Raw genomic sequence first — 13,349 nt, 5'->3', positions numbered from 1 at the left:
TCCTCCGATTCTCCGCACTACGATCCCCGGGCGCCTACGGAGGTGCACACTGATGCAAGCGGCATTGGCCTTGGTGCGGTGCTCGCGCAACGGAAGCCTGGCTATCACGAGTATGTTGTCGCCTACGCGAGCCGAACCCTCACAAAGGCCGAGACCAACTATTCAACCACTGAGAAAGAGTGCTTGGCTATAGTCTGGGCTCTTGCCAAGTTCCGACCCTACCTTTATGGCTGCCCGTTTTATGTCGTCACGGACCACCACGCTCTTTGCTGGTTGTCGACTTTGAAAGATCCCTCGGGCCGCCTCGGTCGGTGGGCTCTCCGGCTTCAAGAGTATGATATCCAAGTGGTATACAGGTCTGGCCGCAAGCATTCTGACGCGAACGCCCTTTCTCGCTCTCCTCTACCCCCCGATACAGCGTCTCTCTCGGCTACACCGCTATCTCAGCGCTCAACGTCGAGTCCATGCATTCGGAGCAACGGAAGGATCCGTGGATTGTTGCCCTTCTCGACCTTCTGTCGGATTCCACCGCCAATCCGTCCTCCCGTGCACTCCGACATCAAGCCTCTCATTTTACCGTGTGAGACAACCTGCTCTACCGCCGCAACTATATACCGGGTGGTCGCAAGTGGCTTCTCGTAATACCTCGTCACATGCGCTCTGACATCTGCGCTGCTTTTCATGCCGACCCACAGAGTGCTCACGCAGGCGTGCTGAAAACTTACGCAAGGTTGCGCCAACGCTTCTACTGGCGCGGTATGTACAGCTTTGTCCTAAAGTATATCTGTGCTTGCGAAGCACGCCAACAACGCAAGATTCCTCCGCAACGCTCGACCGGCGCTCTTCAGCCTTTACCTTGCCCCGCGCGGCCTTTTGATCGGGTCGGCATCAACGTTTACGGCCCACTCCCATGCACTACGTCTGGAAGCCGGTGGATAATCGTTGGTGTTGACCATCTCACCCGATATGCTGAGACTGTCGCCCTTCCTGCCGCTACAACACGTGAGGTTGCTTTCTTCATCCTGCGCAATTTCGTGCTTCGACATGGCGCTCCTCGAGAACTCCTCAGTGACAGAGGACGTGTCTTTCTTTCCTAAGTGGTCGAAGCTCTACTTGCCGAGTGCCACGTCGTCCACCGTACATCAACCGCGTACCATCCGCAAACCAATGGATTAACTGAGCGCTTCAATCGCACTCTTGGCGACATGCTCACTGCATACGTCGCATCGGACCACTCCAACTGGGACATGGTTCTCCCCTTTGTCAGCTACGCTTACAATACCGCGACTCAAGGGACCACAGGCTTTTCACCATTCTTTTTATTGTATGGACGAGAACCCTCGTGCACGCTCGATACAGTATTGCCATACCAACCTGACGCCTCTGAATATCGACCCATATCAGAAGTAGCCAGGTACGCTGAAGAATGCCGCCAACTTGCCCGTACCTTCACGACGGAGGGTCAAGCCCACCAGCGGAATCGACATGACACCGACCTGAGCCCTACCACTTTCCATGTCGGCTCACTCGTCTGGTTGTGGATTCCGCCTCACGTTCCCGGTCTTTCGTCTAAGCTGCTGGCTCAATACCACGGACCCTACCGGATCGTCGCCTGTACATCTGCTGTAAACTATGTGGTCGAACCTCTCACGCTGTCTGACGATCTGCGGCGTCGTGGTCGCGAGACTGTGCACGTCAGCCGGCTTAAACCGTATTACGATCCCTCTATCGTGTCGTCACCGTGAGTTGCCAGGATGGCTAGTCTTCTTTCGTGGGGCCATTGTAATGACGAAGTTAGCACAAGCGTCGCTGTGGTCGCATGGCTCCTGAAGTGAGGAAGAGAAAGACGAAAGGATCGGTGTCGCTGGTTTTGCCTCGCGCTGGCGTTTGGCTGGAACGGCTCGGGTGCTCTTTGCGCTGGACCTAACGGGATCAAACGCCAATAAACCCCATATCACCTGGATTACCAAAATTTAGGTCTTTGTAAAGGTTCTCGACCACAGTGGCACATTTTACCATATGTCCAGTGCAGGCACTTATTGCTGGACTCAGATTTGTTTTGAAGGTAGTGCTAAAAGGTCTTATTGTGAAGGCCTCAGTGCAAAGCACCCATAGTAGCAAAAATGTTGTTCAGCGCCATCTGTCCATTTTCTGTGCTCTGCTTAGCACGCACCGCACCGCACGAATGTTGATCTCGAACGGGTTGCAGTTGCTAGTGGCACTAACAACTCATCGCAAACTCCATTTTGAGCAAAGTTTACTGCAGTTGCTACATCGCACCTTTAGTTTTCTGGCTACGCCATACTACTATGTGTGCTGTTTGATCGTCACAGCTCCACGACACACTTGGCAAGCAGCAAATTCCATTAAAGTGTTCATCATATTAAGGTTGACGATAGTGTACATCGTGGTCGATGCACTTTTGTTAACAGCACTCACTTGCAAAAAAATTTACCTTTCGCTTTGTTGCAGAGACCAAGGAGAATTCCACTGCTTTTTTTTCTGTGCTTGCCGATCGATATGTGTCTGCCGTCGTCAGGGACATTTCGTATATAGTTGCACAGTCCGTCTGATTGCGTATGCCGGCAGTGGAAAGGGCCATCACAGTCGCTGCCACACTTTCTCTATCTGTGAAGGTTATTAACTACACCGCTGCGGTCCACATTTGTAATCACTAGTGGTTGTGATGTTCTCTTGCACTCTGGCTGAGTATTGCCGCTGTCAGCTGTCTTCCGCATTGCCGTCACCTGCTGTCACGATCGCCGGCTGCCCCAGTGTCGCACTGCTATTCCGTGGAGTCCTCCTGTCAGCTGCTCCACCGAGGTCAGCAGATGTCACTACTGATAACTGCGCTTCTGGCTGATCTTATGTTTGGTGTATTTGCCGAAGAGCAAAGGTCGGGGTCATTGTGATACCGACGCCAAACAAAAGTCCACCGAGTCAATGTAGACACTGAGAGGCTGACAGATTCGGCATTACTACCAGAACGTGCGTCTTTCAGTGACAGCAAATTGGTACACTTCGACGTGGGAACGAGACGGCAGAGCGTTTCCCAGAACTTCAGCAAAAGACGCCTGGATGTGGAGAAGCTTAACCTTCTGGCAACTAGCTTGGGCCATTGACCTCTTCCCGGTCAGTGTAACACTGGGTCTCGTATGCAGGCTTCCTCCTTTTCAGGTTCGGCTTGGGGATGGCGCATGTACTTTGTGTCAACCTTCTCCTCAGAGGTGGTGTACTGTGCCGATACGCACCCCGGACTGGTTGATGGGGACATTACCCACTTCCCTAGCGAGTGCTCTAGGGAAGACAGAAGGTTTGAGACATCCTCAGCATGGAGTGTGCTCTCCCAGAGCGATTTAGTCTGCTCTGACATGTAGCTCATGCTACAAGAACGATGTACTGCGCTCTGTGCTCCGGCCAGTGCAAGTATCTTATGCCTTTTCCTGTAAATAAGTTTGCTCTGTTTCTCCCATGTGAATAAACCCCATGGTCAGTTCCTCCAGCCTCTTGACCTTGTACTCTTCAAAAGGTTGGCAACTCTCGTCGTGAAAGTTCGAACGACAGCATGGACCTGCTTAGCCTCTGTGTGACGCCCCGGTAGCCTAGGTCAGCTACCCCTTTCGAAATGCACCTGTTGTGTAGACTAGAGAGCAACTCTGTGACGCTAGATTCCGAGACCACGATTCCAGAATCCAACACCAATTACTGCCACTGTCAGCAGCCATCGCGATCGTCGGCTGCTTTTGTGTCCCGCCACTACTGTGCAGCATCCGCCTGTCTGCTGGGGTCTGCCGATGTTGCCACTGATAATTGCAATAACTCCTCGTGCTGTGCGGCACGTTTCTTCTGCCTCTTGCTGAATTTGTGCACCATGCAGAATTTCCGAGCATAGTCTGGCATTGTGACCATGATCGCCGAACAAGTCATGAAGTAATGGCGTTGCCAACGTGCGTCGTCGTTTGCACAAAACGTTCCTGCACTTCAATCAGAAGCCGCCTTTTAGTCACGTGCTTGCCAAGGACCAACGAGGCAGCGCGATTTTGCCTCTCACTTTTTCCTAGTAGCTCTCTTCTGAAGTGGCATTGTAGGCTTGTTTTGCCGGAAAGATGCCCTTTCAAACGGGACTAAAATGGCAGGGCTCCAGGGAGCGGTTTCAATATGACAAACAGTGAATAATGGATCATTTTAGTAAATATGGTATTTTTTTTTTTGCTCAACGTGTCGTTTTGAGCTAATTTTTGCCTGGCAGGTGTGTCATGCAATGCAGATTACGAAATTACCAGAAGTGAAAAATTGAATATTTAGCAATTTTTTTTTGTCTCCATGACCTGTATGCTCCTATAAAGGGGCCCTTAACCACCCCTCGGGCTTGGTGAAATAACATAGTCCGCGGGTAGCATACGCTGCTGTGAATATCTTTGTCAAGTTTTGCTGTCGTAGGCAGTGCGTGGAGCTCGCAAGCGAAGCGTGAAGTTACCTTTCTCTCAAACGCTCTCGTTTCAACAGAAGCCATGATCCTCTCTCTTCTCTGTGCTTTATTACGTAATAAAGCACATTACAATATGCGGCTGCTATTGGTCGTTGCGGTCGGCTACACCGCGGCCGCCACGGGGTGCTGGCACGAGTCCACTGGCTGCTCGCTGTGGTCAACCGCGTTTGGCTTACATTTAGCGCGTTGTAGGCACCAAAATCGGAAGTCGTGGCATCTACATTAACTCGCTGTGGACTACTGCGTTTGGCTTACGTTTAGTGCGTCGTAGGCACCAAAATCGGAAGTCCTGGCGTCTACGTTAACATCCAAAATGAAATTTGAACTGCACGCCGCGGTGACATTTCGAAGGTGGAGCGTTGTGGCCCCACCCCACTCGGCCGTAGCCTTCGCAGTGCAAGGCATTGAAGGAGGAAGGGGAGCACAGCGGAGGCCGTGTTTGATTGCCAATAACTCCGCTTCTGCTGAACGCATTTAAGTACTTTTTGTGGCAAAGTATTTCTGAAATAGTCTATTTTCATTTCAAATGTCTTTCTGCCCTTCGATAAAAAGTGGTTACTTTCAGATATAGCGCAAATAAGTACACACACACACACACACACACACACGCACACACACGCACGCACACACACACACACACACACACACACACACACACACACACACACGAAGACACGACAGACACGGACGCGTGTGTGTACTGATTTGCACTATGGCTGAAAGTAACTATGTTAGACTAACTAGCCCAACAGGCGGTCCTTCTGAAGATAAAAAGTGGTTCAGGGCCCCATTAACATTTACAATAATCAATATCGTGCCCTGGTACTAGCATCTTTGTCTCACGGACGTAGCGCTAAGGTACCTTAAGTTTAATGGCATACGCTTTATAATGTAATAAAACCAATGCCAAAACTATAGCCATTTAGGCATCACATATTTAGGAACATATCTAATGCTGCAAATGCATAACCACCAGCCCCTTACAATTGGAAAATTTTGTCTACGTTAACCCTTTCAGACGCTGTGTACACAACTGTGTATACCAAGATAGTGCCTCAATAGCTAAAGCACTGATGAAAGCACTGCTATTTAAAATAGGTCGCATACATCTTGAAACACTTATGATTGGAATTGTGCTGCAATTTCAGATAACATGTGCAATTTTAGCTAAATGAGTGGGAAGGTTGACGGTTGACTGTTTTTTACTCGGTGTCAGTATGCTGTATGTAGTGGGTTCACTTCTTTCATTGTTTTTCACAATGTCATGCACCAAGCCTAATATTTCAGTGGCTGGATAAGGGCTCTTCAAGCTTTTAAAAACACGAAATAGTTGACGTTATCCTATTTGATGTTCCTGTAGTGAGTTATCGCATGGAGTCCACATTCTGTAAACTTGACAAAACTCACTAAAGAATTGAAAATTTTAAATCTTTTCTGCAGCTGTACGCTTTATATGATCCTGATGATGCAAGAAATGTGGTGAAAGTAAGTTTTCAATTAACAGGATAAAGTGGTGTCTGAAAGGGTTAAAGAAGTGAAGAGCAGCTGCACTTCATGGTCCGACAAAAATGCATCTCAACAAGCATTTTATGTTTCCGAGCTGTGCACTGATGATCATTACTACGTTTACATACTCTGTTCAAATAAAAACATGCAGCACCAAAAAGACACTACAGTTACTTACCAATAGCATCTGATGATCTATTTTCAGTTGTCAAGTCCTGGAAAAAAAGAAATGAAAAAACAAAGAAGGCTTAAAATTTTGAATAAAGTTTGCAAACTTTACCACTAGTGCACAAGAAGTGCAGTACAAAGGTATCCACAAAAAAATTATTTGCAGAACGATTCTGACAGGAAAAATAACAATCTTTACAGGCATCTGATTTTAGGGCCAAGTATAAACTCAACCTGTTACTTACTACATAGGTCATGACTCTGTCATGCACAGAAGCTTGCTTCAGCCCGATAAACAATAAATAATAAATAATAAAGCCCGATATTACTGGAAAATATGGTGAGAAGATTAAGAAATGTATAAAAAGTGCCACACATGACAAGGCTGATCTGCAGCTGCTCGGCCAAACCTGGAACGACCACCTAGCGCAGAACGGCCTCAGCCTAAACCTCATGACTGAGCACCTGACGATAGACACAAACGAACATGAGAAAATTAACATCAGCAGTGTTGACTTGCCTCGTGCCTAGCACTTCTAATACCCCAGCTCATAAATCTAGACTGACTGCAGCCTGAAGCGCGAAACCAATGCATATGTCAATGCCGCCTGGCTGAAGTGGAGCACCGCGCCTGGCAGGCTGTGACCACTGTATGAAAGACCTCCTGAAATCAAAGATCTACTGTGCTGTCATTCGACCCATCGCGCTGTATGGCTGCAAGTGCTGGCCCACCATCAATAAGATTGAGCACCGCCTTGCCGTCATAAAGGCAAAAATGATGCACCGGACCAGCAGCAGAACACCGCCTTGCTGTCATAAAGGCAAAAATGCTGCACTGGACCAGCAGCATCACTCATTTTGACCATGTATGAAATGGCGACATCTGCCAGCGCTGCGGCGTTGCCCTGATCGATCACCAAGAAGATCCGTGAAAGCCTGTTTCTGATGGTATGACCACATACTCAGGTCAGGTGCCAGCTGGCTCATGCAAATCGGCTACAGCCTCAAAGTGCCCGGAAAGTGTCCAGGGAGTGGCCAAAACAGCGCTGGGCGGACACGCTTAACACTGATCTCGCCGCCGTAAGACTTCACCTAGACCAGGCCCGTGACCGAGAGAAATGGGAGACTGAGATCCAAAAGAGCCCACCCCACAGCTAAACGGGACTAAGACCAAAGCAGAAGAAAATCTTTTGACAAGAATTATAAAAATCTAAGGGTGTGAACACATGTGGCCATCTTGCTGTAACTCCTAGTGAAACTGTGGAAACAGTTTTTATGTTCCCCCAAACAGAGTCTGACACTACATTCTGCCGGCTAATGCTGCTCTAGATGATCACTTTTTTTTTTTTTTTTAGCATCTTCCACATATACCACCTTTACATTGAGAAAAAAAAAAGAACATTCAACTGCTTTTGTTGAGCAAATTTAGGCCCCCTTTCATCCCACTTTCATCCCATTATTTTTCATCCTTTGTCCATTGTGGGGAACAAAACAGTTGAAGTAGTGTTTGTACCACCTTTGCATTTCGTACATGTCGCATTAAAGCTAATTATATTGATGCGAGATAAGCTGGCACCTGCGGCCGCCGGCCGCTGCAACGAAAACGAAGTGTGTACTGAAACGCGTGCTCTCTGAGTGTCAGCCTAGATTGAAAGAACACCGTTTTGCAAAGATCTCAATTGCTATCTTCGTGACATTTTCTGGTTGCGTTGTCGGGTAAATGATACGATCGCCCGAGACGCAGCGTACTCCTGACTCGTCGCCAGTGTGTAATCCGACAGAGCTCACCCCGGTACACGTCCGTACCAGCCGTCGTCTTCAGGGGCTCCAACCACAGCACGGTCTGCTACCTGATCCTACCAGGACGATGCACCAACTGTCTACTGCTGCGCTTGCCACGCCGACGCAGATCCTTTTGCATCAGCCGCAAACACCCAAAGTGTTCCACGGAGGTGCTCTTGAAGACGTCGAAGACTGGCTTGACCACTTCGAAAGGGTCGCCGAATTCAACGATTGGTCCCAAGAACGCAAGCTGCGTTATGTGTACTTCGCTCTCGGGGATTCTGCAAAGACGTGGTTTGAAAACCACGAGACGACACTGACGTCGTGGGACGAATTTCGTCGGCAGTTAGTTGCCGCCTACACCAGCGCCGACAGAAAGGAGAACGCGGAGTTGGCGATGCAGGCAAGAATTCAAGCCCCTAATGAGAGCGTCACGACGTATATTGAAGATATGGCTCGGCTCTTCAGACGTGCAGACGCTTCAATGCCTGAAGACAAAAAAGTTCGACACCTAATATGAGGCGTAAAGCAGGAAATCTTTGCTGGCCTTATCCACAACCCACCGACTACGCTTGCGGCCTTTCTCACTGAAGCCACTGCAATGGAAAGGGCACTACAACAGCGCGCCAGGCAGTACAATCGAAACGTGACTGCAATTTCGAGTGGCGTCCCTAACGTGACACTGGGAAGCGACGTCAGCGACCCGAGAGAATTAATAAGAGCGGTCATAAGAGAAGAACTCCAAAAAATGCAGGTGGTTGAGCCCCCGGTCGCGCGACTTTCTGTGGCGGAGATGGTGCGAGACGAGATCAGGCAAGCCATCCAAGTTCTTGAACGCTTCAGGGCACCACAGCTGCAGGAGCATGTTAGAATGACTTATGCAGAAGCCGTACGACGTCCGTCGCTGTATAATACCTCAAACGTCGTGCGCACCACGGAACAGACAGAAGTCGGGTTCAGCCGTCGTAATACGCCGTTTATCAACGAGTCCAGGCCAAGAAAGAGTGATGTCTGTGGCGCTCCTGACCACAGTCCGCTTTGTTTTCATTGCGGCGAAGCCGGCCATATCTACGGGACGTGTCCCTACCGACGTGTGGGTCATCGTGGGTTATCTCCGAATGCGCCGCGTCCACGACCTGGTGAGTGCCTGGTGGAAATCGAGAGCTTCCTGGCGAGTCGTCCCAATTTCTTTGAACAGCCAAGGCACGAACCTCGCTCGTCGTCACCGGCTCCGTCACGATATCGGTCGCCAAGTCCTGCCTTCCGTCAAGACGCCCCTAGGCGCCGTTCGCCCAGCCCTGCAAACCGGGGTGCACCACGGAACAGACAGAAGTCGGGTTCAGCCGTCGTAATACGCCGTTTATCAACGAGTCCAGGCCAAGAAAGAGTGATGTCTGTGGCGCTCCTGACCACAGTCCGCTCTGTTTTCATTGCGGCGAAGCCGGCCATATCTACGGGACGTGTCCCTACCGACGTGTGGGTCATCGTGGGTTCTCTCCGAATGCGCCGCGTCCACGTCCTGGTGAGTGCCTGGTGGAAATCGAGAGCTTCCTGGCGAGTCGTCCCAATTTCTTCGAACAGCCAAGGCACGAACCTCGCTCGTCGTCACCGGCTCCGTCACGATACCGGTCGCCAAGTCCTGCCTTCCGTCAAGACGCCCCTAGGCGCCGTTCGCCCAGCCCTGCAAACCGGGAAAACTGAGTTCAGCGACCTCCAGAGGTGAGGCCGCTGACGCCGAGTGTACTGAGTATCCTCCATTATGACGCAAGCGACGACAGCGACGACAACAGACCAACATTCAAACGCACTCAGGTGATCCAAGGCACGTCGTAACATCGGATATACCAGTCAGCATAGACGACGAAGAAGTCACAGCTTTAGTTGACACTGGCATGGACACCTCTGTTATGAGCCAAGAACTTGCCGCTAAATTGAAAAAAGTTTACACACAGTGGACTGGGTCGCAGGTCCGCACTGCCGGAGGACACCTCTTAAAGCCCGTGGGCAAGTGTACAGCACGAGTGAATATTCGCGGCTTTACATACGTCGGAGATTTCATTATCCTGCCGAGTTGTTCGAGAGAGTTGATCCTTGGGATGGACTTCCTGAAGGCTAATGGAGCCATCATTAATTTTCAAGAGTCGCGGGTAACGTTTTCGACGGCGCATGCCATAGCAAGCAACAAGTACGACAGTCATGCCAACGCCTTGCGCATCGTCGACGACAACGTCACGTTACCGCCGAGGAGCAGCATATTAACCCTTGTAACCTGCGACATGTTCTACGACAGTGAGGGCATTGCCGAGGCAAACATTCCGTTGCTGCTCGAACGGTATATCTGCATAGCTCGAGGCCTTGTTCAGTTGCAGAGCAAACGGTCACTAGTTCTTCTGATGAAGTTCAGCAACGAGTTTCAGCACGTCCCTCAAGGCACGGCTGTCGCCTTCCTCAATGAAATTGCGGACTTCTCCGACGTCGGCACTTTAGAGGCGACTTCACCGGACGTGACAGATGCTACCACGCTTAGCAGCCGCATTCACATTAATGCCGGTTTGTCGGAACAACAGAAGAAACGACTATTAGGCCTCGTGAACGAATTCTCTAGCTGCTTCTCTACAGAATCTAAAGTTCAGTGCACCTCCGTTTCGAAACACTGTATTTTCACAGAGGAATCGGCGCGCCCAGTTCGTCAGCATCCATATGGCGTGTCGCCAATGGAAAGAGAGGCGATTAAACGCAAGGTTAAAAAAATGCTGAACGATGACGTGATTCAGCCTTCGACAAGCCCGTGGGCGTCCCCCGTCGTTCTGGTAAAAACAAAGGACAATACACTACGCTTCTGTGTCGACTACAGACAGCTTAACGAAGTCACCAAGCACGATGTTTACCCCCTGCAAAGGATTGACGACGCCTTTGACCGTCTACGTCATGCCCAGTTCTTTACCTCGTTAGATCTTAAGTCAGGGTACTGGCAGATCGAAGTCGACGAGTGCGACCGCGAGGAAACTGCATTCGTGACACCTGACGGGCTATACAAATTTAAAGTCCTCCCATTCGGCCTGTGTTCCGCTCCCGCCACATTCCAGCGAATGATGGACACTGTACTCGCTGAACTGAAGTGGCAGACGTGCCTCGTGTACCTGGATGACGTCGTTGTGTTTTCAAGCACGTTCGATGAACACCTGGCACGGCTGAAGAGCGTTCTTGATGCTATATGCAAGGCAAACCTCACCATCAAGCCTGAAAAATGCCACGTGGTCAGCCCCCAGGGCGTTCGGCCAGATCCTGAGAAGTTGGCTGCCGTTGCTGAGTTCCCTCGTCCTACAGATAAGAAGGCTGTTCAGAGGTTTTTAGGACTCTGCGCCTACTACCGTCGTTTCGTTGAAGGTTTCTCAAAAATCGCTGAGCCTTTGACGAGATTAACACGCCACGATGTGCCCCTTCTGTGGACGGAAGAACAAGAACAGGCTTTCACAGAATTATGCAAACGACTGCAAAAAGCTCCGGTGCTCGTGCATTTTGACAATGATGCTGAAACTGAAATCTACACGGACGCCAGCAACATTGGTCTCGGAGCCGTTGTTGTTCAGTAGCAAGACGGTACGGAACGTGTAATCGCTTACGTGAGCCGTAGTCTCACAAAGGCAGAGGCTTACTACTCGACCACTGAAAAGGAGTGTTTAGCAGTAATTTGGGCCATCAGTAAGTTTCGGCCCTACCTGTATGGCCGGCCATTTCGAGCGGTCAGCGACCACCATTCACTTTGCTGGCTTGCCAATCTCTAGGGATCCATCAGGCCGCCTCGCTCGTTGGAGTCTCCGCCTACAGGAGTATGACATAACTGTCGTCTACTGATCTGGACGTAAGCACAGCTACGCTGACTGCCTGTCACGTGCTCCGATTCCACTGACATCATCAGATTTGGAGCAAGTTTTGCCGTTTCTTGGTGTTGTTGACACGGTGCAGATGGCTGACCTACAACGTGCGGACACAGACCTGCTTGATCTTATCCAGTATCTTCAAGGAGCTGACGTTGTTATCGCACGACCGCTGTCACGAGGACTGACATCGTACTGCCTGCGGAACAATGTACTTTACAAGAAAAACTTTGAAAACAGTCAGGAAATGTTCCTTCTCGTCGTCCCTACGGCATTGTGCCAAGAAGTTTTGCAGGCATGTCACGACGACCCCTGTGCCGGAGACTTAGGCTTCACCAGAACATTAGCACGCATAAGCCAGCGATACTACTGGCCACGGCTATTTTCGTCTGTTCAGCACTATGTGAAAACCTGTCGTGACTGCCAAAGGCGTAAAGTACCACCCGTCAAGCCTGCCGGTCTCCTCCAACCTTTGGACCCACCTCCAGCGCCATTCCAACAAGTGGGCATGGACCTCCTAGGTCCGTTCCCTAAGTCATCTTCGGAAAACAAATGGATAATTGTTGCAACCGACTACCTAACCCGTTACGCCGAGACCAAAGCTGTACCCCGGGCAACCACTGCTGAAGTCGCCAAGTTTTTCGTCCTCAACATTGTACTGCACCATGGTGCAACCGCTGTCCTCATTACTGATCGCGGTGCAGCATTTACAGCTGATTTAATACAAGAGGCGGTCACGTTGATGCACAGCAGCCATCGGAAAACCACAGCTTATCACCCCCAAACTAACGGATTGACAGAGCGCCTTAACAGAACACTGGCCGATATGCTCTCGATGTATGTTGATGTAGAGCACAAGACATGGGACGAAATTTTGCCATACGTGACATTTGCCTATAATACAGCTGTGCAGGAGACCACCCAGCTCACCCCATTTGAACTTGTCTATGGATGTCGTGTCACGACACCTTTAGACGCCATGCTTCCAGTAGACGACGGCACCATGACAAGCGAGGGCGCTGATGACTTTATCCAGAAAGCAAAGGAAGCTCGCCAGATTGCTCGGAACTGCATCCGCAGCCAGCAGAGTACCGACGCCCGTCGTTACAACCATAGCCGACGAAATGTCCAGTACGACCCCGGCGACCACGTGTGGGTGTGGACACCTGTCCGTCACCGTGGGCTCTTGGAGAAATTGTTGCGACGATACTTCGGACCATACGAGGTTGTGCGCCGGCTTAGCGATGTGAATTACGAGATCCTGCCCCAAAGCGTTGATCCTCGCTTGAGCCGACGACACACCCCGCCCGGAAGTTGTACACGTAGTACGGATGAAGCCGTACTACACCCGCGAGTGAAGTGCACCTTTCAAACCCTTCGCCGTCTTACGCAGTGTTGTGGTTATCCTACGCTTTCTGTGACCACATTTGCCATTAGAGCTGTCTTGCCCCCTTATGAACTTTATTTTACCCAGCCGACCGGGACGGTCGCTTTTGGAAGGGAAGAAATGACGCGATATAGGCTGG

General features: G+C 50.3%; 1 protein-coding gene across 5 annotated transcripts in view; it reads right to left on the bottom strand.

The window, feature by feature from the left end:
• LOC119436099 (heat shock factor protein-like) overlaps window positions 1-13,349 on the bottom strand; it is a 125,641-nt gene that overhangs the window by 6,373 nt on the left and 105,919 nt on the right. For all 5 annotated transcript variants that reach the window (XM_037702845.2, XM_037702844.2, XM_049660912.1 and 2 more), the window contains one exon: window positions 6,174-6,210. In XM_037702845.2, coding sequence (XP_037558773.1) covers window positions 6,174-6,210 — 37 coding nt within the window. The remainder of the gene's footprint in view (window positions 1-6,173; window positions 6,211-13,349) is intronic.

The sequence above is a fragment of the Dermacentor silvarum genome, chromosome 1 (assembly GCF_013339745.2).
Source record: "Dermacentor silvarum isolate Dsil-2018 chromosome 1, BIME_Dsil_1.4, whole genome shotgun sequence".
In the NCBI taxonomy this organism is placed as follows: domain Eukaryota; kingdom Metazoa; phylum Arthropoda; class Arachnida; order Ixodida; family Ixodidae; genus Dermacentor; species Dermacentor silvarum.
This window is presented reverse-complemented; position numbering and strand designations above follow the sequence as displayed.